At 51.2% G+C, this 24167-nt stretch overlaps 10 protein-coding genes across 10 annotated transcripts; 3 read left to right on the top strand and 7 right to left on the bottom strand.

Annotated features, from left to right (window-relative positions):
• Positions 1-187: 187 nt before the first annotated feature.
• Positions 188-2124, bottom strand: VTN77DRAFT_6610 (uncharacterized protein; the record flags this gene model as incomplete). The annotated part of the gene is made up of 3 exons (XM_069422908.1): positions 188-1122; positions 1187-1800; positions 1853-2124. 3 exons carry the CDS (start codon positions 2122-2124, stop codon positions 188-190), a joined length of 1821 nt encoding a protein of 606 aa, XP_069276058.1.
• Positions 2125-4697: 2573 nt separating this feature from the next.
• On the bottom strand, positions 4698-5321 carry VTN77DRAFT_6611 (uncharacterized protein; the record flags this gene model as incomplete). Its single annotated transcript, XM_069422909.1, has 1 exon — positions 4698-5321. The coding sequence occupies one exon, from the start codon at positions 5319-5321 to the stop codon at positions 4698-4700; it is 624 nt and encodes a 207-aa protein (XP_069276059.1).
• A 312-nt stretch (positions 5322-5633) lies between these two features.
• On the top strand, positions 5634-6302 carry VTN77DRAFT_6612 (uncharacterized protein; the record flags this gene model as incomplete). Its single annotated transcript, XM_069422910.1, has 1 exon — positions 5634-6302. The coding sequence occupies one exon, from the start codon at positions 5634-5636 to the stop codon at positions 6300-6302; it is 669 nt and encodes a 222-aa protein (XP_069276060.1).
• A 66-nt stretch (positions 6303-6368) lies between these two features.
• VTN77DRAFT_6613 (uncharacterized protein) lies at positions 6369-7373 on the bottom strand (the record flags this gene model as incomplete). Its single annotated transcript, XM_069422911.1, has 1 exon — positions 6369-7373. One exon carries the CDS (start codon positions 7371-7373, stop codon positions 6369-6371), a length of 1005 nt encoding a protein of 334 aa, XP_069276061.1.
• Positions 7374-9158: 1785 nt separating this feature from the next.
• On the top strand, positions 9159-9791 carry VTN77DRAFT_6614 (uncharacterized protein; the record flags this gene model as incomplete). The annotated part of the gene is made up of 1 exon (XM_069422912.1): positions 9159-9791. The coding sequence occupies one exon, from the start codon at positions 9159-9161 to the stop codon at positions 9789-9791; it is 633 nt and encodes a 210-aa protein (XP_069276062.1).
• A 344-nt stretch (positions 9792-10135) lies between these two features.
• On the bottom strand, positions 10136-12424 carry VTN77DRAFT_6615 (uncharacterized protein; the record flags this gene model as incomplete). The annotated part of the gene is made up of 2 exons (XM_069422913.1): positions 10136-10201; positions 10271-12424. 2 exons carry the CDS (start codon positions 12422-12424, stop codon positions 10136-10138), a joined length of 2220 nt encoding a protein of 739 aa, XP_069276063.1.
• Positions 12425-12970: 546 nt separating this feature from the next.
• VTN77DRAFT_6616 (uncharacterized protein) lies at positions 12971-15513 on the top strand (the record flags this gene model as incomplete). The annotated part of the gene is made up of 6 exons (XM_069422914.1): positions 12971-12991; positions 13059-13090; positions 13152-13209; positions 13264-13329; positions 13390-13424; positions 13482-15513. 6 exons carry the CDS (start codon positions 12971-12973, stop codon positions 15511-15513), a joined length of 2244 nt encoding a protein of 747 aa, XP_069276064.1.
• Positions 15514-16256: 743 nt separating this feature from the next.
• On the bottom strand, positions 16257-17539 carry VTN77DRAFT_6617 (uncharacterized protein; the record flags this gene model as incomplete). The annotated part of the gene is made up of 2 exons (XM_069422915.1): positions 16257-16564; positions 16627-17539. 2 exons carry the CDS (start codon positions 17537-17539, stop codon positions 16257-16259), a joined length of 1221 nt encoding a protein of 406 aa, XP_069276065.1.
• Positions 17540-17988: 449 nt separating this feature from the next.
• Positions 17989-20058, bottom strand: VTN77DRAFT_6618 (uncharacterized protein; the record flags this gene model as incomplete). Its single annotated transcript, XM_069422916.1, has 1 exon — positions 17989-20058. One exon carries the CDS (start codon positions 20056-20058, stop codon positions 17989-17991), a length of 2070 nt encoding a protein of 689 aa, XP_069276066.1.
• Positions 20059-20550: 492 nt separating this feature from the next.
• Positions 20551-23655, bottom strand: VTN77DRAFT_6619 (uncharacterized protein; the record flags this gene model as incomplete). Its single annotated transcript, XM_069422917.1, has 4 exons — positions 20551-22364; positions 22416-22776; positions 22830-23033; positions 23092-23655. The coding sequence occupies 4 exons, from the start codon at positions 23653-23655 to the stop codon at positions 20551-20553; spliced, it is 2943 nt and encodes a 980-aa protein (XP_069276067.1).
• Between the last annotated feature and the right edge of the window lie 512 nt (positions 23656-24167).

The raw sequence follows: 24167 nt of genomic DNA on the forward strand, positions 1-24167 counted from the left end.
TATTTTTTTTTTTGGCATTCTAACATCACACAGTCATTACCACGACAGTCATTACCACGTTATTAGATACCTAATTTTTCATTCAACATCCTTTCATCCGACAGCAATCTGCATTCGCCGCACCCGGATTTCCATTCAATTCCTTGAATTCATTCACACAGCACACTCCCTTAATTCAACTCGCTGCCTACATCACCACCCCCTTGTTCTGCTTCTTGTCAACACGGTAGTTCTTCCAGATAGCAATGGCGGGAAATGCCAACGCCAGGACCGCCGTCGCCGCGATGCTGTTGTATTTCTGACTGTATCCCCACGCGTAGTTAATTGCGTTCCGCTCCGGAGACCCCACCGGGTACTTCATCTGCGTGAGATACCCCCCTGCATAGATAGTCGCTACATCCCCCTTGGCGTTGGCCGGGAGGGCCTGGAGGAGAGCCTTAGGGAAGGTTCCGGCGTAGATGGCTCCCGACACCGCGGAGCCGATGGAGCCACCGATGCTGCTGGACAGACTCAGCAGCGACAGCATCATGGGCACGCCCATCCGGTCGGCGGCCGCCATGACGGCCATGTCCTCGCCAATAACCAGCGTACCACCGGAAAAGGCGATGAAGATCTGGCACATGACAATGTAGCCGATGTTTCCGTCTTGGCCCCGGAAATGAATCATCAGACCAGCGCCCAGGAGCATGAGGGGCAGGCCAAAGAACAGACAGGTGTATTTGAAGTGCTTTGTGTAGCGAACCCACAGCCCGAAGACCACGGACCAGAAACAGGAGCCGACGTTGTAGATCTGGGTCATGTACCCAGTCATGGCCGTATCCAGATTGTAGACCACCATCACAAAGTAGTAGAAATACTGGTCCCAAGCGTAGAAGCTGAAGTAGATGATGGCCGCTAGGCAGCAGGCACCCAGCACGGTGCGCTGTTTGAAGAGCTCCCACCGGACAAAGTGGGTGCGGGCAAAGAACCTTTCCCAGGCAGCGAAGACGAAGAAGAGACAGAATCCGATGACGACCATGGCAATGAAGGTGGCGCTGTCGTAGGCAGCTCGCCCGTAGGTCTGCAAGCTGAATGGCAACAGAAACAGAATGAAGGCGGCCATGAGCAGGAACGCACCAATAACTAGTAATTTGTATCTGTCAGCCTTGTCTGGATGGCGTATCTGTCGAAAGTCTGCTGGACTCACCATCGAACTCATGGATGTAGTGGACGATGGACTGAAGCACCGTCCGGCCGCTGGACTCCTTGGTGTACAGACCCATGCTCTCTGCCTTCCTCTGATAGAATTTGAACACAACCGCAAGGGGCACAAAGACGAAGGGCATGATGATGGCAAACGCGCCGTAGGCCCAGCGCCAGCTAGTCATGGATAGGAAGGACTGGGCAGCCAGCGGACCGGTAAAAGCAGTGCATATGAACGGGGTGCTGGCAAAGCCAAATGCGAACGCACGATTGCGAAGACCCGACGTGTCCGCCATGAAGACGTCCAGGATCAAGTAGATGGCGTCGTAGCCGATCCAGTATAAGACATACCCCGCTGCGTAGCCATTGGGACCGTTGCACGCGGCAAGCACGATAATGCCCAAGAGGTAGACCGCCACGAAGAAGAGAAAGCCTTCAGCACGACCCCATAAGTTGAGGGTCTTAGCGATAGGCAGTTTGAGGACACCACCGATGATTGTAGCCAGGATGTTGGCGGTGTTGACGGCAGGAGCGGTCTCGAAGCGGGAGTAAGCGTAGTAGAGCACATTGCTGCCAATCGACTGTTGCAGGGCCAGCATAAAGAAGCACACCCAGATCCTGATCGAGCACGTTAGAAGAAAGATAATTTCGAGAGGCTGTCTCAACTCACCATGCATAGGTCGCGTAGACAGCTTTCTTGCTCCACACCAGCGCAGCAGCCTCTGCCTTCTTGACACCGGGGTCTGCATATTGAGTGACTTCACCAGGATGGGCTTCAATCTCCTTCTCATTCTGGGCCTCCAGGCTCAGGTTATCGGAGTCGCTCGCGACATGGTCCTGGGAGACACCAGTCTGGTGCTTGGGCTGAGGATCATCGGACTGGACGACAGCCTCAGCAAGATGAGAGTCATTGCGACCACGGACGAGGTCGAGGACACCCATGTTGGCAGGACAGGTGAGGACGACAGAATGGAGGAAGAACGGGATTCTGGCTCAGGGAAGACGAGGGTACCTAGATTTATGTACGGCCCCTGGTCGGCCCTGCCAAGCAGGAAAATTTCCCGCAACGATGCCCCTCCACGTGGGCCTGTCACTCTCTCGCCAATCCAGCCGCGACCCTGTCTACTACTAGCACGGTCCAGAAGAGTGACTTTTTTGACTCTGAGGGGAATGATAGACTTTGGCGTCGGATCAGATAACTCTGGTGACGGATCAGATAACGCGTTTGATCAGATAAAACCCTCACCAGCCCGCCTTTTGTCCAATCGACACGACTCAGGCTAAGTTAGCTGCAGACAGGTCGACCAGTCACTCCGTTTTCCAAGAGCCCGAGCTGCAAGCCACGCTGTGACCGGACGTCGTGGTGGATCAGCGTGCGCTCATTCCATCTGATAATAATTTCCCCCGAGCCCCACTGTGCGCAGTCATACCTCCAGTTTCCCCTCTCTTGTGTTTCCTCTTACCTTTGAAATAACCTTACAATACTTATATTATTCTTCTATAGACCTGTAAATTTTCTACAATGGATGGGACTATTACTTGCTGAGAATTATAGGGTTGCAGAAGTCACTGTGCGACAATTGCATGAGTGGGGTATGTCGTTCAACTTCGGGAACCGTTCCATCAGATAAAAAACTTCCCCCTTTTTGCTCAAGGCTAGCCCGTAGTTGCAAACGGTGGAACCTTCCAAGGTTATCCACTCATGAGCACAGACAGTCCTGGGAGAGTGAACGAGAAAACTCTGTCGAGTGCGTGACAGCACACAAGATCAGCCCACTCGGCATATGAGACAGTATCCGCTCTCGAGCCAAGCCAGACCCGGGCTTCGGTTCCGATATCGCTCTCCTGTCAATCCGGCCTCTTATACTTGAATAGGCAAGTGACTGCAATATGTACTAGTTGACGCTCGAATTCACACTCTTTCTTGGTGAAGATTTTGCTATATCGTAGTTAGTATAGTTAATGGATATATTGTCTGTCTACCTGATTGAGTCTAGTTTACTGGTAATATAGTTTCGCTTACCCTTACTGAGAGAATTATAGATTTCTCCTCTTCCTACCGCTTCCCCGAATCGAATAATCATAAGACGACAGAGCGTGTTTTAGTATTCCAATTTAAGACTGTCTCACACTATAAACCCTATGGCGTGGACATGTTCTACTCTGTGGTATATGAATTTTTCCAATTGCTTTTTTGCAAGGCCTCCTTCAGTAAGGCAGACCAGGACACAGAGCTTACCTCTAGGCACCAGAAAAGGGAAAAGGAAGTCCTCCAAAGGCATAGCCGTCATCTTAGTTATCCCCAACGAGAGGGCGATTGGCCTAGCCAGTGCGGAAGACATATGTAAAGTTGAAGTTTGTTGCAGACCCGGCCAAAAAGAGGCACCATGGCACCAACTTCTTGGTGAATCTGAACTAGATATCGGCTGCGCCAACAAAGTTTTCCTTAGGTAACTACGGCGACCGGCCATTTGATCGTCTTATAGTGACTACATACCTTCTTTCACCGCACCCCATTGTGTGGCATACGCTATATACTGGTATGGTAGGATAAGTGCGAAACTTCGATCCTCTCAGCATGAAAGCTACCTAATCCTTGAGGACCCGACTCCCAAATTGGTGGAAAAGCTTGGATTCGTGGTGGGGGAGAAGATTTTCAATCAGAGTACTGGGCTTTAACTTCCAAAGTATCTGGCTATCAGAGAACAAAGACCAACAATTCACTGTCTTAACCGAGTCTTCAACATGCACCACCTCCGACGGTGCCTTTGAACCCAATTCATCGAGCACGTCCTCTTTTTCTTCTACTACCTAATCATCCGACTCATCCACGTAGCCCATTCCCTTCTGAGCCATCCGCTGTAGTCACTAAGGCTATGCTTGACTTTGTCCTTGCTGCTATTCTGTTTGACGATGATCTTTGTTATCAGCAAAATTCTTCAAGATGTATTTACCGAGGATTCTATGTCCATGTCTCTCAATCTCTTTATAACACGAACGGATTTAATCTAGTTGAGCATTTTATCTCAAGCAAGACCTCTCTCGAAGGGGGATTTTTTTTGGACGACTATATCAGTGTTGTCAACCCCCAGTCTGTTCCAGCTTACAATCTGATTTGTAAATGCTGAAAGAATGTAACTATGTCTGCTATATATAACGCGCATCATACATTTATCGAGGAATAGAATGGGAAGCTGACTGACAAGATCCAACACAAAATTCGTCAACGACAAGGGCGGTGACATCCAATTTCACTTGCTGGGAATTCCCGAAAATAGGTGGAAATTTAAGTCTCCTAATTCTAATGTAATAAAAGACTTGCAAAGTCATCAAGTACCGTACATCCTATCCATTCTTCTGGAAATATTAAACCAAACCGATTCTTCTTTCCGGTCATCGACCTTGCAAGTCCATAAATGAAATATAAATGAAATGATGTTTGGGAGGAGGTGGTTTATGATCGACTCTCATCTTTCCCGTTGCTGGTCCGTCGGCCCTTCGCTCTCGACCATACTTTAGTGGCTGGACACTCCCCTGTTTTCCTCATTTTCTTTACCATCTCCCATCTCTAGATCCAGACCTCCTGCCTCGTCCGCATTGTTCTGCTCCCGTAAAGCATCTATGTACCGACAATAGCGTTTCACTTCCGGTTCTGTTTCTGACTCGGACGGCGTCCCTCTGCGCCCGTGATATTCGTCACCCACTCCCATCTCCCTACCCGGACCTCCTGCCCCATCTTCGTTACGCGCCCTCTGGGAAGCCAACCAGCGCTGATAGACGCGTTCCACTCCAGATTCAACTTGATATTCAGCGTCACCACCTGAATTCGATTGGCGGCCCCTTTTGCGTCTGCGGCGGTTCACATTATATTCGTCGTCCGAACTGGTGTCTTCATGGCGCCTCTTTGAAGGTCTAGTGCGATTTGGCCCTTTACCGGAGTCTTCTGGGTCGGAACGCTCGGCTTGAAACAATCTTAGAGGCATAGTCACAACAGAGGTGTCTAAAAGGTAAAAAGTAATGAATATGAGTTGAGACGAATACTCCAGAGATGGGGCAGATGGGGCAGATGGGGCAGATGGGGCAGACTTTATAACGCTCAGTGTAAGTATTTGCATGGTGTTGCATGACGTTAAACCCATGGCAGTCGGAGGAGCTTAATGAGCTGACATCACCAAGACAAGCAGATACCCAGTTTATCCTATCCTACATAGGTAGTTCCTAAGGTAGTTGAGGTCAGATAGAGCCGGACGAAGTCAGAGTAGAGTCTAATGGGACAACAGAAGATCGTTTTTACCGTCGGTACAGGTGGGTAGCTAATCTGGAGCTTCCAATGAGGCTGTCCTGGATATTTCATTACGAAGGTAGGTTACACCCGAACCAAAAGAAAAAAAAAAAAGAGGAGTAGGTACGAGTATCAGACCATTGAATTTCGACAAATTGAATTCCAGCATATGAGATCTATGCCAATCTCGACAACTTCTGCGGACGACAACAATAACGTCACTAGTACTCCAAACAGGAAAAAAAAAACAGACCTCGCTCCTGATCAACAAGGAAGTGAACCGACACAACATTCACCAGAATTGTCAATCCTAGCATCTCGCAACCAGTCGCGATTGTTTCTCAATTGGACTCCAACCAGCGCTAGCACTTCTAGTCTACATCTTTCTCACGCCAAAGAAGCAAAGAAAAAAGAAAAGAAAAAAAAAAAACAGAAAAAGGAACGAGAAAAGAAAGTGAAAAAAAAAAAAAAAAAAAAAAAAAAAAAAAAAAAACAGAAAAAGGAACGAGAAAAGAAAGTGAAAAAAAAAAAAAAGAAAAAGAAAAAGAAAAAGAAAAGAAAAAGAAAAAAGAAAAGAAAAAGAGAAAAGTGCAATTCCTTCGTGACTCGACCACCGTCTCAGACGTCTCCTCTCCACCGGGTTCAACTCCTTCCTTCGTCCGTTCATTCGACGGACACCTCCACGAGGATGTCCGTCACCTTGCGATTCGCATCGTCGATAAACTCGACCCGTTTCTCGTTTGCCCACTCTCTCAGGTTGCGGAAGGCCCCGACCCCCTGGCGGAAGGCGTCCAGGGACTTTGCCACGGGCCACGCCCCGAGTCCGTTCATGTGGTAGTCGGAGGGCCTGCTGTCCGGGCGCGTCGATGGTGTCGGGTGCACCGTGTACAGGCGCAGGGTGCCGTCATGGTATGTTGCGGTGACGGCGTAGGCGTTGTTGTCGTGAGTTGTCGCCTCGCCGTACGATTGCAGGCGGTGCATTGCCCTCGCCCCGTGTGCCCCGGCATGGAGGGCCTGTCGTCTCAGGACGGTCGCCGATCCAGTCGCCCGCGCTGCCAATGCGGAGAAATTGGGCAAGACGCGCATCGGATACTGCGTCGATGGGATGATCAAGGCCCAGATCTCGCTCCGGATCTTGGCTTGAACCTGTCCCTGCCCGGCCCGACTTCTTCGATGGCGGCCGGGCAGGGACAGGTTCATCTTCAATGAAGGGCTCCAGATTGTCAAAGGCCCTGTCCTCTACATGGAGGATGGCGCTGTTGTCGCCCCGAAGTGTTGGAAAGACGGTGTTCGCTGCATTGGCCCCCCTTGACGCGAGCGATCGGTGCGCTTGAACTTGTCTAAGTCGTCCCGGCCGAAGTTTATCGGAGGCGAGTGATGATCTCCGCCGCGCCATTCTCTGCATGATCGAGTCCCAGTTACGAGGGCGCTCGGCGACGGGATCATCGTCATCGTCAGCGGCAGCGGCACCGACGCCATTGTCTGCCAGAGCCTGTTCGAAGTTGCGGTCATATGCCGCCGAGACGTTTGCCGTGGTGACTCTCGGGACGGCGACGGGTGGAGGATGATCCTCCCACCACGAATCGGGGTATCCACAGAGATCGCTGAGGTCGGGACCTCCGTAACTTGAAAAGCGCTTCAAGGCACGGAGGTCCTCGACGGGGAGGGCAAGCAGCGCCGGGTCTGGACCGGGGGGATGCTGTGGTTTGGATGCCGGCCTTCGGCGATCGATTTCGTCCAAGGCTCGTGCGGTGAGCCACACCTTTGAGAGGCGATCCCAGGAGTTTTGAGGCAAAGACGGTTCCGGCGAAGCGGTTTTGACGCCGCGCTTGGTCTTGGTCTTGGTCTTGGTTTTCTTGGTCGGTTGCTGCTCAGCAGCAGCCGGAGAAGCCGGACGTTTTCCAGCCATTGTGTTGAGAGAGAGGAAAAAACAAAACCGTCTTTGGTGGAGGATAGGATAGGAGACAGACGAACGGGCCCAGGAACCTGCCTGGAAACACACCCAATTCAGGGGAGAAAAGCTAATGGGAGACAAAAAACTAGGGTGTGTCAAAGGAGGGCTAACAATGAAGATGTTGTCGCTTGCCAGAAGCGAAAAGATAAAGACGGTTACTGTCAAAGAAGGACGAAGCTTGGAATTCGCAAGCAGAAAGAAAATGATAATGAGAAAGAAGATGTGATGAGAATAGAGATGGGAAGGAAGCAAGAATACAAGGGAGAAAGAGACGAATTTATTAGGCGTCTGAGGGCTGGCCTGGAGGTCTGTAACTATGGCCAATTCACTTAATTGTTGTAGATTATTTCTCTCGAATATGCGTATATACAAACGTCTACTTCACTTCTACAGGAAAATTGGACGAACATTCTATACTATTGTCTCATGATTGATCTAGGACTTTGTATTCTATTTCTGACAAAGAAGTATAGTGAATACGTTCAGACTATAGAATACGTATTGAATTGTTCATAGATTAGGCATAGAATAGATTAAAAAGTTTATATTCGTTCTACATATCTATTGTATTCATTTTACGCCCATTTATCTATAGGGCGTGGAGGGTAATATAAGCAGTGACTACAACAGAATGTTTCATTTTATGTTTGCCAGATTCGTCCACTATTATATTCCACCATTATGGGCGAATCAGGTGCATTCACACCCGACCCAAAAAGGATCTGTGTTGCAGATTCGGCTAAAAAGAGGTGCCATGACACCGGCTTCTCAGTGAATCTCAACTAGGTAGCCCGCCAACAATCTTAGCGATAGAATAGATTCAAAAGTGTCTATCTATTCTTTCTATATATCTATCGTATTTATTTACGCCTATTTATTTCTAGGAGTGGGAGGTAAGATGAGCAGTGACTATATCAGAATCTCCATTTTATCTATTTCGCTGAATGTCTACTATTTAGGTATATTCCACCGTTCCAGGTGAATTGAAAACCCAAGAAGGATATTGTCATTAAATTATGTGATGTGATGTGAGGGAACTGCCATCTTCACAGGCAAAAAGGGCATAATGAATGCTATTCATGACGTAGTGTGACATTCTCTCCTGACTGACTGAATGAATAAATGAATAGGATTCTTCACCTACACAATAGAGATGGTCGACCAGACACGACATTAATACACACAATGATCGCGCCTCCAGCCGCAGAGGGGATACGACTATATCTTCATCTCTATCTTTTTTCTTAGAACATTGAAGTGTCATATGTAATCTAGATATAAACTCTAGATATAAACAAATTATGATTGTCTATGTGAGTAGTAGTAGTAGTTCATGTGGGGTTAATGATTTATGGTTGGTCGGATTGATTGATCCATTGATCGATTGATAAGATAACGGGGAGGGGAGGGTAAAAAAAATTTCGGAGATCTCGAGTTCAACAACTACCGCGCGGCTTGGTTTGCATAACAAACCACCACATCATCTTTCAGCTGCTTCAATTTTTTTTTTCATTTGTCCATTCTACGTTGATTTATTCCTAGACCTTTTGGGGCTCTGCTACTTGGATTGAACCCTCGTCTGTCCTGCGTCCGTCATCTGCAGGAGGGGTATCCGCGCAAAATTTCTCCGAGCGCAAACGGCTGATTCCGCACATGCGCCTGCGCCCCTGAACTGACTACACACGCGATCGAGAAATAACAACTCTACCACATCAATCGATAATCAATAAATCAGTCAACATGTCAGACTCAACAGCAGCGACGGCAATTGTCCCAAATCAACGACAACAGCCACAAGCAGAGGGTTCTGCAGACGCCGCATCCTCCCAACTCGACCTCGGAATCACCCTAGCACTGCACGCCTGGCCAGCACTCACACTGGCCGTACAATCAAACTGGGGCGGTCCCAACTCTGAAGACAAGCGCGACTGGTTCTGCGGCGCGATCTCCGACCTGCTACGGGACCGGCCAGAGACCGACGCGGAGGATCTAGAGGACGTGCTGATCCAGGTGATGAACGACGAGTTCGACGTGGTGGTCGACGACGGCAGTGCGGCGGCCGTGGCGGCGCAGATCATGGAGATGAGGGCGCAGACGGCGCGGGGCGAGTTCGAGCAGATCCAGGCGATGTGGCAGGAGTGGAAGAGCAAGATGGATAAGAAGGGCGCTGCGGCGGCGGCGATGTTCCGGAAGATAGAGACGAGGAATGATGATCAGGAGACGGATGATGATGATGATGAGGATGATGATGATGACGACGAGGACGTTGAGATGGACGAGGCGCCGGCTTTGGTGCGGGCACCGAGGGAGAGGGTTGAGCCGGAGGTCGATGAAGATGGGTTTACCAAGGTCGTTGGGAGAAGGAAACGATGAAACGTTGCCCATCCATTTCTGTTCTTTTACGGCCTTGATATGATTGTTTGTCTTCGCATATACCACTGGGTTCTGGTCGAATTTTCCACAAAGCTGTTTGCAGCATGAAAGATTTCATTTGCAGAGCTACTGAGATTACAAGTTCATGGTGTGCCATGTCAACGATCACTGGTATTTTCCGGAAGAACAAGGTTCCAGAAATCTATGAAAATGCCTCATAATCATCAATTGAAACAGAAACAGCAAGAGCAGTTATCCCCAATTTCCCCGCCCGTATATGTTGGGCCAAACCGTCGATGACGGCGTCTTGTAATGCATTTCATCCAATACACGCCACTGTATCCTTACGCAGCAGCACTCTCTTCATTGGTGATCAGCTTCGTGATCATACCAATTGCAATGGTTTGTCCCTGTTGAAATATCAGCATCAGGTCAAATAGAAGAACGCAAGAAAAGAAGAGAGACAGAGAGAGTCCTACCTGATCACGCAGCGTAAACCGACCAAGTTGGTTGTAATCCTCGAATCGCTCCACACAGATCGCTCCCGTAGAGCCAGTAACTTCCAGACGAGCGATGATGGTCTGGCCCTTGCTTGCGAACGGCGGCGGTCGCTTACTCTTGCGGCCCGTGCCAGGCTCGAGCTTGTGCAATAACGCAGCAAACGTAACCTCTTCAATGGCAGAGTGGACGTGCATGACGCAGTTGAAGCCGGCAGAAAGGATGCTCTTCAGCTCCAGAATACGGATCTTCGCCTCAAATGCGGACACACAGTGAACAGGACGCTTGGGCGAGCACAAGACAAACCCAGGCATGATATCTTCTTCTTCAATGCCTCGGAGACGGATCCGGACCTGGTCACCACACTGAGCCGTCTGAATCTCATCTTCCGTCTCACCGTACAGCGCCGCCACCGTAACTTCTTCCTTGTTAGGCATCATCAAGTAGGTGCCGTTCTTCTTGATCACACCCGATTCGATACGTCCTTCGACCATGGTACCCATATCGCGGTACTTGGCGCTGACCGGCATCATGAAGGGGGCGTTGACCTTGCGCTCAGGCATCTTCATATCCGTGAGATACTCGAGCAGCGACGGCCCATCATACCACGGCACGAGGTCTTTGGGTAGCCGGTCCTTGATACCCATGGTCTTTTGAGCAGAAATTGGCATGAAGAAGAGATCTTCCTTTTTGTAACCCAACGCCTCCAGGAACTTGGCGACCTTGACGGTACACTCGTCGAATCGAGCCTTGCTCCACTCCACCGTCGGGTCATCCATCTTGTTGACCACGACAACGAGTTTCTTGACACCCGTGTTCCTGGCCAGCAGAGCATGCTCTCGAGTCTGTCCTCCCTTCTCAAATCCGGTCTCATACTCTCCCTTTCGGGCCGAGATGACCAGCACACCCACGTCTGCTTGCGACGCACCTCCAATCATGTTGGGAACGAACGACTTGTGACCTGGAGCATCCAAGATGGTGAAGTGGCGCTCCACAGGGCCATCGGGACCCTGATGCGTGGTCTTGAAGAAGCCTCGTCCGACCTCGACCGTCTTACCTTTCGCCCGTTCTTCGTTCGTCAGGTCCAAAGCCCAGGACAGGTACCAAGTCTCACGGCCAGCCTCCTTCGCATCGCGCTTGTACTTCTCCAGCGTACGCTCATCCACCATGCCTGTGGCATAGAGGATCGAGCCTCCCAGGGTCGATTTTCCAGCATCGACGTGACCGATAAAGACGAGGTTGATGTGCTCCCGGTTCTCTCCGTAGATTTCTTTCAGAGTTTCCTCATCAACATCGGCTTGCTGTTCCCGAGCAACTGCATTGGCATCCCGACCGGTTTTGCCGGTGTCGCCGCGAGCGGGGCTAGCACGACCGGAAGAAGGAGCAGGAGAGGCCTTTCCGCTTGCGGCGGCCTTTTGTTCCGCTTTCTTCTCCGTCTTCTCAATTGCTTTAGCAGCGGTCACCTTGGAACCAGCTTCAGCAGCGGCAGCTCCAATGGTGTCACCGGGGGAGACAGTAGTCTGTGTGGCGGGAGTAGATTTGGCAGATGGCGCAGAGGACGCCGGGGTACCGACGGAGAGAACTTTAGCCTTCGGTGCGGCAGCCGCATCACCGCCGATCGACAGGACCTTGGCCTTGGGAGGAGCGGTAGAAGAGGTATTGGCATTGGCGGCAGGCTTCGAGGCCGCGGGAGCTGGTTGTGCGGCCGGAGCATCAGACGCAGGAGCCTTCGGTTTCTCGGGCGCCTGTCGCTGCTGTTGTTGACGCTGCTGTGGCTGCTGCTGTGGCTGTTGTTGATATCCCATTCCCTGGGTATTGTAGCCCCCATATTGCGTGTTGTAGATCTGGTTGTAATTGCCTGGTTGCTGCGCATACGCTCCGTACTGGCCATACGCTTGCTGGTCATAGGCGGGGTAGTAGCCCTGTTGTCCGTATTGTGCGTACTGAGGATACCCTCCATACTGCTGGTAAGGTTGGCCAGGATGAAAGGCCGGAGCGCCAGGCTGGAAAGCAGGAGCACCAGGGCGGAAGGTCGGTGCTTGTGCTTGTAGGGTTGGGCGTCCCCCGTTCAGGTTGACGCCTTCTGTCTGCTTGGAGAGCTCATCCTCCCAGTTGTCAGGAGTCTGATCGGCCATTGTGACAACAGAAGAGAGCCAAGAACCACAAAGCAAGACGAGGAAAAGGAAAGAAAGAAAAAGTGAGAGAAGAAGGGCCTCGTCGGGTGGGGAGGGCGACAGAGGTATAGTTTTCGACAGTGAGGGGCTTTGGGGCTGTCCCGATTAGATTTTGCACGCACTATCGATAGGATGATGACTCATCAAGTCTGCAGTGGCGGGACGTCACCCGCGCGTCTACGGCGGTTATCCAAGCGACAGCAGCACCTTAGGTTGGTTTCTTGCACGTCATGAATCTGGAGCTCTTTTTCTCCCACCTTCTGGGAGATTGGATTGTGTTTTTCATTGCTTACATCCCTTGTCTGCGCTAGCTTCTTTGTTCAGAGCACCTCCCATGGCCGTGCACGTGCACTGGTGGCGGGGGATGGCTCGCTATCGATAGTCAGCACCGCAGTATCAGGGGTAATAAATAATACATTTAGCGTGGCTCTCGAAGGTATATTTATTCTGTCAACTCTCACATTAAACTCCTTCTCTGACGGTAAGGAGAGCAGGATACCAGTCAAGATGGAGGTCTTTTTGTCCAAAGTACGTATGGCAGTCTTCTGTCGCAGTCGCAGTTTCTTTCTTGGCCGATTCTTATCGTCACGTGCAGGTCACCCAGCAGGCGATGAACTATGCCATCCGGTAGGTTTCTTTCCTAGTATCCTACCCTGTAATTATTTCTAGCATTCTGACTCGATTCCAGCTCAGGGATTACAATTACAGCCAGTTATGTCATCCGACAGTCATCCCGATTACTCAAGGTTTGTTTCGCGCAAGTTGCCCAGCGCGTTGCAGTACATACTAAATATCAGCAGAATGTCAGTGGCGCAGAGCGGGAGGAGCTCCTTGTCCTCCAGGAACGACTACAGAGCAAGATTAAGGTCAGAAGCCTGATTGTTCGTGATTCCCTGTATGCAGAGATTTGACTGACATGATGTTAGGTCATATCCCCAGCGATTGATATGATAGAGTTAATGTCGGTTGCCTCTGATTGTTTCAGATCATGCTGAATACATATCTAACGTGGGGACAGTGCTGCTCGGGGCAACACGTCATTAGAATCAGCCGTCACCCTCACTAAAGCCCTCAGATACGACATCCAGTCCCTAGCACGACGGCTGGAAAAGGCAGCTACCGCCGAAGAGCTAGCCCGAAAAGGGGCTATCTCAGCCAAAGCGCGAGCACAGAATGATGCAGAAATCAAACTCATTATTCGGGACATCAAGAATGTCCTCGATCGCATCGAGGATGCTGTCCCGCTCATGAACCTGGCAATTACGACGTCAGGCGCAAGTCTGTCCACCAGCTTGCCGTCAACGGTTTCACCTTCGCGTTTGCTACAGGCAAGCACATTTCTCACTGCTTGCGATACCCAGTATTCCATGTCACCATCCCGGGCTGTGCAGGTTGGCCCGACATTCACGCTGTCGATGTACATGCTCTTTACGAGTCACATGCGGCCGCATGACGAGGAGAGCATCCGCGAAACAACCTGGAAAGAGGTGATGCACAAGGCACGAGTCAAATTGAGACGCGTGCCGATGGACGTCTTCTTCGGTCCGGAGGAAGGAAAGAGGAAACGATCCCGTCTGCCGGCAGAGGCCAGAGCGGACGAGTTTGCGTACCAGATTCTGATCGTCGAAGATCTGGACGATGGCCGCGTGCATACGTTCGACGAGGACGAAGCAAAGCCCGAGAGTTACGAGGGTGTCAGTCTTGCCGGGATACGAGAAATTATTCCCGTCCATCAGATCTCGAAGATCTTTTACGCTGATACCGGGAAAATGCTCAACATCGGCAGTGAAGCCGAGACGAACAGTCCGGTGCTACTACTGAAACGCGACGTCAACGCCATCCCGCCACGGCGCATGCTTGAGAGGGATGAAACAGGGTACGAGGACTTTGAGCGAGAGTCTTTGGAAGAGGACGAAGATGAAGATGAAGATGAAGATCCCGTGCAAGCGCAACTCGACGCGCAGCTAAACGGGAGCAACAGTCTTTCCAACGAGTTCAGCTATTACGAGTCGTTATCTGAGCGACAAATACCAGAAGCTTGGCGACTGCCCCCCGGCCTAGATCCTGAATGGCTGGCATTTGAGGTCTATCAAGAAGAAGAGGAAGACTCCGAATCAGAGACGGAGCCTCCGTCCTCACCACCACGCCAGGCATCTCGAGCAAGCTCAGTCGATCCGCAACTGATCGCCAACCTAAGCCTCGACCCGCACGCGACACCGTCAAAGTCATCACCGTCGTCTCGACGACATCAACAAGTCTCCATGGCATCTCCCTCCGGACCGGGAGACCTCACAACGACGGTCTCAAACCCGCTCTTCAGCAACATCCGCACGTCGCTATCCCTCCTGGAGACCCTGCTTCGACTCACCTCTCTACAGCAATTCCAGCAACAATCCCATCTGTCCATAACAGACGAGCTATTGAACTTCTTCCTGGAGGAGTCCTCCAGCACCGGCGCCGGCGGCGACGAGCAGCACCGTCAACGGCTCCGCGCCGAAGCCAGACGCAAAGTTGGCTGGGATCCGTACGACGAGAGTCCGCTGAAACGCCGGGGGGAGGATTATCAGTACCGTCACGGTGGTGGTGAGGACTGGGCTGGGGAGAGTACACCGGACCGGTATAATTATTACTATCCTAGTGGATCACCAGAGGGAAGACTTCCACCTGCCGCAGCAGGAGGGAGGTTCCAGATCCGCTCGCGCGAGCAAACCCCAGAAGGATCTCCAGGCCTGCCAGGATCACGTGGAAAGTCTCCTCCACCTGGTGCAGGAGCAGGAGCCAACAGAAGACGCGCACCACCACAATCACAACCAGCAGCAGGAGGAGGAGGTCGAAGATATCAACCAGGTCCCCCCTCATTCAAAGGATCGCCGCTCTCGCGACGGCCGAGGACGGCACAGACGGATGAGGGACTGGGGACGGGTCCTGGCGAGTTACATACTACTGCTACTACTGCTCCCGCTACAGCGAATGCTGACAACGACAACGCGTTGGACGATGCAGCAGCAGCAGCAGCAGCAGCAGACGTGGATGGCAAGCCAAATGAATGACCAATGGCCATAACAGGAATGAGCAATGAGGTGTATGGTAGTAGTAAGAGAGACTTAATGACTGTATGAATGAATTCATATGAATGAATCTACGAAAAGAAAAAAGTAAGATTTTCTAGACCTAACTTGAAAAACGCAAAAGCATGACTCATAGCGGTAAGAAGAGACCAAAACAAATTCCCAGCTGGGGCAATGTAATGTATTATCAAATAACCCCGTCCAAGTGTAACTCGCGTTTGGTTACGCGAGCCCGAATGAAGCTTGAGGACGGTTTTGTTCGGTTAGGTTATCACTTGCAGTCGTATCGTGGACTATGAATAAGAAAAGAAAAGAAAAAGAAAAAGAAAACGAGCCTGGCATGTCAATTAGGCGCGACGTATCCATCGAACAGAGACAGAGAATACCAACAAAACAATTCAAGGTAGCGTTTAGAGGCGGGGGTAGGTAAGTAAGAAATACAGAGACAGACAGACAGACGATACAGAAGCAACGCCAGCAAACAGAGAGATTAAGTCCCGACCATGACTCCCAAAAAAAGGAAAGCAAAGAAAAAAAAAACAAAGGAAATAAAATGAACAGAAAATCCGCTGCCGAAAAGGAGTAGGAGTGTCCTGCTCGCGTGTGTCATCTCAACAGAGAGGAACAAAAAAACACGACCTAGAGGGTGGAATAGCACGATGGAGCAATTCACGCTCTTAGAGAAACTGCCAAACTGGCTTGTTGCTTCCATTCAAGAAGTTTCTTCACTCCCAATCCTCTTCATCACTCTCATCCGCCTTCGTGTTGGCCGGCTTCTCTCGCGGACTGCCCGGCGTGCGGCTGTTGGCGCCACTGACGAGATCGTAGCTGGACTCGCTGTCGGGCTGCGATTGCTGGTCGTTGGAGCGGCGCGGCTCAACAGGTTTCAGCGTATTATCGTCCGAGACAGCAAGGTGGGAGGAGGCCGCGCTCTGCTTGTTGGATTTGACCTGCGGGGTCGAGGGCGAGTCGGATTCGGAGTCGGAGTCTTCGTCCCAGCCGACTTCTTCCTCGTCAGCGGCGGTCGAGGCACCTGTAGAGGAGATTCGTTAGAATGAGTACAATCAACAACTGACAAATACACGAGTATCTTACCCTTCAGCAGCTCCTTGCGCTTCTTCTCCTCCGTCTCAACCACGAGGCGAAGGAAATAGTAGCGGGACCAAAAATCAGCATATTCGACCTTCTCCGGGACGAGTTTCTCCATAGCCCGTCGCAGTTCAGGGTACGCCTCTAGATCTTTCGTAATGTCGTCCGTCTTGCTCTCCACGTTGAAGCTCTGCTTGAAGGCGGGCCACTCGTCGCTGACGGGGTCCTTGCTGAAGCTCTCCAGGTTGGTGTGGATGACATGCAACTGCGCCTCGAACCGGGTGGCATGGAACACCCGCTTGCCCTCCGGGTCTTTGCTCTCGAAGAGCACCTTGCCCTTGTCAGAGGAGCTGCCTTCGTCGGGAGGAGCGATGCGGACGGCATCTCGCAAGAAGTTGCGGATGTTGGTCCCGAATCGCAAGAGAGCTTCATCCGCAGCGTCTTCCGCCCTCTCTATATCCTTCAGCCTCTTAGCAGCTTCCGCGCGGAAGCGTGCGATGAAGCTTTCTCCCTCCTCGCCCTCTGCTCCCTTCTTCTCTGATGCGGTCGGGGTAGCAGTATCATCGGTCTGCTTTTTGCTATCTTTGCCGGACAGCGCTCCACCCAGGGACAGCCCCCTGGTCCTTCCAACGATGCTGTTGCGAAGATCCGAGAGTCCTTTCACAGCCTCCTCACTCGCAGCCGCATACTCCTGTCGAGCACCCTCGTAATAGCTCTCCCCCTGTTTGCGCACATTGTCCAAAATCCCACCTATTCTTATCCCCCACGGACTGTTGGAGAATGCGCGGAACGTCTCCTGGAACTCTGCGCTGAGATTGAGGTTTGGTCGTTGATTGGCGTCGGCGGAACCATCGTCTGACTTGGACGGCCCATTGGAGGCCAGGATCTCCTCCTGGATGTGGTCGTAGGCGATATCCATAGCGGTAGACGAACCGAAAAGTGTGCTGCAGGTGGAGAAAATAATAGTAAACAATGGAGCAGCACACCTGGTCCGGATGGTCAGGATTCTTGACTCCCCTGGAACTCGAGGGTCAGGAGCTGACGCAAGTGTAGGAAGGTCCTCCGCATGTTGCGGCATACGGCGGCCTGCACGCCCCGCACGCGCGTAAACCCGCTTTCGGCAGCCTTATCTCTGTTACATCGGCCGAGCGCCAGTCATTATCTTGACTTCTGTAGTTCACTAACTCTGTACATAATGTTGCTATGGAGGGAAAAAAAAAAAGAAAATAATGAAAAAAAAGCCAGCGTACTATGCATAACAAAAGACGTCGCCTGAATGGTATATATGATATGCTTATTACCTAAGATAAGTAGGCTTCTTTACCTGTTTATCTATCTATATCTCAAGTATACACAGTGTATTCTGATTTACCCCTCGGGTAAAGGATATGGCTCCCCAACACTATCTTGGCTCAGCTGCCACGGCGGAGCAGGTATGCTCTCCATCACGCTGTCCGTGAGCCATTGACCAGCAGAGACGACTCTTCGTGGCCCAGAATCCTGATCTGCGCCATTCTTCTGCTTGCTGATCTTGTCCACTGGCTGCGAAGACTCTACAAGAACCACAGACTCCTGCGGAGGGCGTATGGAATGGGGATGATCTACAGTCTTCGTGACTTCCGCATTTCTCAACACCGGTGAGGATTCCGGCACGACTTCCGTCGACCCTTTCAAGGAATCTTGGCTCTGAGTCTGGGTTTGCGTTTGTGGACATAAAATATCCGAAGGATGACTCTTTGACGGAGAAGATCGTCCCCGCGTCGAACCGCCGTTTGAGTCTTGTTGAGTGTTGCTCTCGGGAAATAGCTCTGCTATCCGCTGAGTATTCAGCAACGGGACCGGTCCAGCCGGAAACTGAGTATATTGAGGTGGTCGGCGGTAAAATAAAGATGCATCGGAAGGCAACGCGAGATCTGAATCCCCACCACCCTCGAGGTCAGTCCCCGAATTGGGAAGCGCCGGAGGAAGATCCTGCGAATCATCACTATGGGGTCCATTGTCACTTCCCGCGGTATCACTCTTGTCATCACCCAGTTCTCGCTGGTTTGATTGACTAGAATGATTGGGCAACGCATCATCAAAGTCGCCATAATCCGTCTCAGCATCAGTCTCGTACACGACTGTCTTTTCAAATTTCGCTTGGGATCGCCCTTCTGCCTCATCTTGTTTTTGTTCGTGGTCTTGTTCTTCACCTGTCCCGGACGGTAATGCATGATCCTCCAGGTCGCGCTGCGACGGTGGGAGCGAGATGCCAATTTTTATTGTCTCCGTAAGAGAGCGTTGCGAATCAGTGGCAATTTGGGACTCTGGTTCTGTAGACTTCGATTGTGACGACGCACGAGCTAGGCGTTGTGAAGCTCTGCTGTCAGTCGTTTCCCCTTTTTCAGGCGTTTTATCGACGGTGTTACCCGACAACTGCTTAAGAGGAAATCGAGGGACATTGCGTAAGTGAGGTGATGGGATGATCATTTGAGCAGGACTTTCGGGAGACTGTGAAGAGGGGATCTCCAGCTTCTGAGATTTCTGATGCTTTTGAGGCGTCTCAGGGTTCGGAATAGGATGGGGTAGAGAGGTGTGATTTTTGGAAGTCGGTGACTCGACCACTTTATCAGACTGTGGCATCACCGGCGACCCCAAAGACACATCACGACTGTTGCTCAGCTTCCTCTTCTTCCGAGGACCCTGGTCATCCGTCGCTTGATCCACCTCATTGCTTCCACTTGGTTTGTCACTCGTTTTCGCGCCATCTCCAGCCTGATCCTTTGGACTGTGCTCGATATAGTCGAGATTTCGGTCGTCGTCAGAATCATCAAGGATGATGAAGCGTCGCACAAAGTCCATCTGAGTGAGCGTTTTGTTTTTGCCCTTCTCTTCTTTCAACTTCCCTGGTTTTAGAACCTTAGATCTCCTTCCGAGTCTAGAGCTCTTCTTCCCACTGTTCTCAATACTTCTAGGCCTGCTGCCGGATCCATGCCTTCCGGTGCTCTTATCTCGATCAGCACGGTCTTTGTTCTGCTGGACTCTGGGAGTGCGAGCCTCTCGTGTTCGCCAATTCGAGGGACCATATTCGGTATCACAATCAGTAGATTCATCCTCGAGGTCGATCACCTCAATACCATCCTTCCGAACGGTCTTGCCATCGTCGTTCTCCTCGATGTAATCTAGCGCATCGTCTTCCTGGGAAGACGGCGACCTCCTCACGTAGTCGATCTGTGTCAGGGTTGTCTGACTCTCCCACTCTGCAGCTGAACGTATTCTTCGAGGCTTCAAACTCGAGATCGAGGGCTCTGGGGTCTTGTTCTTGTTCCTCGTATGTCTTGCCTTTGTAGTCGTGGCAGCCTTTGGGATGGCTGCCCGCCCAGTCGGAGCGTTGGCAGGGGTCCATGGCTGCCCTTTCGGTGTGTTGGAGTGAATTTGGTCATGATCTCTGGATCCCATCGCTGAGATCACTGAAAGAATTCATCAAGAAGGCAGAAGTTTAGACAGCTCTCGTTAACAGAGCCGATAACCCTGCTCTGCCTCCGATAAGCAATCTCGGCCGTGCGGGAAGACGCGTCGACGCGTCTGGCAGTGATGCAACTGGTGGCCCGTGCGTTTCTGCCTAGAGTCCTGCAACCCTTCGATTTTCTGTAGATCTTAACACACTGGATAATTAATGATTCACTGAGTCTATTCTTCCTGTTGTGGTATTTATTTTTCCACAATGGTGAATAGAATTTGAAGCTTTTAGTAGCAGACATACTTGTGTACCTTCCTTGTTATACCGTCAGGAGAATGGATTGGAAAAGCTGGCTATCTTCATTTACTGCGTTCATAGTACCCGGAAGTAATACAAAGATGCGCTGCGCTGCACTGAACTACTGTACATCATGATCATATAATCATAACTATAAACCCATATACTCATATGTATGTACGCTGTCAGCCAACCTAATCAGACAATAGCCATTCTGGCTCCGCATCTTCGTCCTCCGGGTCATGCGAGAGCAAAGACCTCTCTTCAAGGTTGCTGTCATCGTCACTGGAGATGTGTTGTGGTGACTGCGCTCTTGAAGCTGCCCCCGATGGCGGCCGGGAGAGGACTTCCACGCTTGTAGACTTGGAGGTTCCCCCTGCGTCTGACTCGATCATGATGGGCGCTGCTACCGAGGAGCCTGCTACTATACCAGATGCAGATATATCGTCTGGGTTCCGTTCATTGGTGTCCAGATCCCTCATTGCTTCAGTTTGTTGGTTCACGCTCGCTGAAGTTTCGACAGACGGGACAGGTGCTGACGCCGTCTTGCCCTTCTGCTGACCGTTCGGGACAACAACCAGGGTGTAGCGAGGTTGAGTCTGAGGTCTCTTCTTAGGCTTTGGGCTTGCTGGTCCCGCTGCCAGGACAGGATTCGAGGACGCAGAATCAGCACCACCCACGGCAGGCTCAGGGATAAAACCTCCCCCGCTGAGAGAATCGTCCGCGTCCGGCATGGATTGATTAAACTGAGCCTGATCGTTATTCCTAGTCAAAGATTCATCTGGTCCTGTCGACTGCCCGTGAGTCAAGCTGGTGGGTTCCGCTATCTCTTGATCAGAGTCCGGAAGAAACCCTCCACCCTCCTCTTCCACATCCATTCCATCATCATTGGCATCTTGTTGATCCTCTGCATCCTCTCCCTCAATTACATAACTCTTCACTTTCTCAGCGATCCTCAGCTTCAGCAAAAAGTGTTTCCAGAGCCGCAGCGCCTCTGCAGATCTTCTCTCGAGCTCTTCCTGAATCCGTTCATCTTCCATACATTTGATGACTTCCTCCAGTGCCTCCCGATACTGAGTAGCGGCGACAATGCCGTTGAAGACTGCCGTCCCATGCCGGCCCTTGAATTCAAAGCCCGTTACGGCATCTGCATAGTCAATGCCGAGAATCCTGGCTGCACGAGCAGCGTCCGGATGCTTCAGGTGGAATGCTCCAGGTGGGATCATGCTGGGAACGTAGACGTCCAGATTCCCATACGCATTTTTGGGAACTTTACCTTTCACAACAGGCGGAGGCTGATAGAGCTCTGTTTGGTGAAACGCGTACATTGGCGTCTCTGCCGCCAGGTCCTCGTCCCCATCGCCTCGGGCAGCCGCCGCCGGAACGCGCTTGAGCGGCTGCTCTCCCATTTTGATATCTCGGCCCAGACGGTACCACCCATCAGCACTTCTGACAACATGCACATCTGCTCGGCGATAAACGGGCTCGAGCATCTGCTTTTTGGACCCCGACTTGCTCACACTGACCTGTCCGATCACCCGTTTAGGATGGATGACTTCATTCCGGCGTAAATGTCTTTCTAGCGCATATATCGGATGATCCTTGAAGTCTTGTATATTCCGCGGCATCGGTTCCGCCGCGGCTTTGGCGGTCAATTCGCTGATCTCTAGTTGATCCCGGTCCTCCAGGAAAGGTTTCTCGAAGAACTTCATAGTTCTCTTCCACCAGCTTTCACCATCTTTGGTGCTTTCCACCCGAGTTTTCCGTGTTTTCGCATTGTATGCTTTTACGTATCGCTGAGTGACGTCCCTAGCTGAGGCATCTTCTTCGAAAGCCACCACGTAGGACATGCTATTGTATCTGTCGCTGGCGGGGGGCTCAAATTTTGAAGCCTTGGCCACGGATTTGGTCACAAGCGGATCTACTGGAATCCATTTTTGCACTGCTTCGTTGAAGGCTTCCACCCAGAATACTGGATGTGGCGATGCTTGCAATCTCTGCGAGAGGCCTGATTCCATGTCAGCTGATATAATGCAATTTCGGAACAGATAGGACAAACCACTATGTCGGGACGATGGAGATTGGCGAGAAACGGATGCACTGAATTGCGGTTGACCAAGCCTCCTCGGCTGGGACGGCGTCTCAGGTTGAGCACTGGTTCTATCATCGCTAGAACTTGCATGCTCATCCGACGAGATGACAATGTACTCTCGTTTAGGCTTGACAGGAGACATGCCCTTTGCCACGCCAGAGAATGGAAGTGGTTGTAGGGAGCAAACAAGTCGTGTTTCCACTGCAGCCGAGCGCAGCAACGCACAAAATAACTGGGCGCCGAAATCACGAGAACCTTGCAGAGTTTTTGCCTGCTTCCGAAAGTCCTCTTTGGAAGTAATTGTTTCTGCCTCGCGCAGAATTGCTTCCTGCTGGCGATTAGTGAGGAACAGAATCGACATGGCGAGGTCAGGGAGAGTACCGCTTGATCCTTGACTTCCTTGGGATCTTCCGCCCAATGCGCTCGCCTCAATCCCGGCGCCGTTACCCTGAACCTCCTGCTGAACGCTTCACTAGCTTGCTTCAGTCCATCAATAAAAGTTGTAGACCGCGTGAATTGTGACATGCTTTCCTTGGGATTAAGGAACGCTATCGTCTGCTTGGACAGCATTGGCTTTAAGAATTTCTAACGGGCTATTAGACTATTTCCATAAGTTATACAGATGTGGATGCGTTTCACCTACTTGAACTTCCTCGTCATTGCACCACAGATTGCGGCGGTGAACATGGCTAAGTAAACAGAGAACATGAACCTTGTGGATATCTAATCTAAGCTTCTTCTCAGCCGCCGAAGCGGGCTTTCGTCTGGCCACGACCGTCTTTCGAGGTTTGTCGATGGCCTTGTCCAGTGTAATCTGCAGTGGCTCGTCGCTGTCTCCAGCTGCAGGAGCGTTCAAAGAAGGTTGGTGAATCTCCACTTCTTCCCACTCCATATCGGAGTCGTCGGAAGCATCTAAATCATAGACAGTTTGCACTTGTCTATTTGCATTTTCGTCTTCTCTAGATGCAGGTTCTTCTTCTTCCACGGCTGTTGGCTGAGCTGCTGGCAAAGTTGTCCTCTCGCCGACTCGTCGCCTTTTGATGGGCCGATTATCTATGTCCGGCTGGTTCGCAGCTCGCGCATCCGCTTCTGCCAGCAGTTCACGGTAGACTTCAGGAATCTCATCATCGGCATCATCCATTTGGCGTCTGGCCGGGGGTTTGCGACGAGCCCTGCCTCGCGCAGATGACGAACCACCGCGAGGCATAGTGTGCTTGCTTAAGTCAAATTATGCCAATATTCAGCTGATAATTTATCTATACAATTTGTCAATGCGGCTCCGGGGTATGAAAATTCATTAGAGCAGAACGTGTGGTCTGTGACGCGTCCTATCTGCATGGGCTAGAACGCGCCGGAATGGCGCTGGACTTTGCAGATGGCAGCAGCTGCCACGAAATCAAAAAGTAGCATAGATAAGAACTGCCAGAAGCAGAGAACATATTCTGGGCGCCTTGCATCTAATGCACATCGATATATCCAAAGGTCGGACAGATGCATGTGAGACAGGCAGAGTCGGAGTCCGAACTCAATGGATCTGATAATCCGGAAGAACTGCTATTCCGGTCCGGGACAGCAGCCAATGAGAGTGCAGCACTGCAAACACATGGAGAGTCGTTCTTCCTCTTGCATCTACCTAGGTAGATTACTGTACACCACTACCGCTATTAAAAGCTAGGATGCCGAAAAAGGTCCATAAATGGATAGTAGCTCGTCGATATC

Source organism: Rasamsonia byssochlamydoides (genome assembly GCF_041956645.1).
Source record: "Rasamsonia byssochlamydoides strain NRRL 3658 unplaced genomic scaffold VTN77scaffold_50, whole genome shotgun sequence".
Lineage (NCBI taxonomy): Eukaryota > Fungi > Ascomycota > Eurotiomycetes > Eurotiales > Trichocomaceae > Rasamsonia > Rasamsonia byssochlamydoides.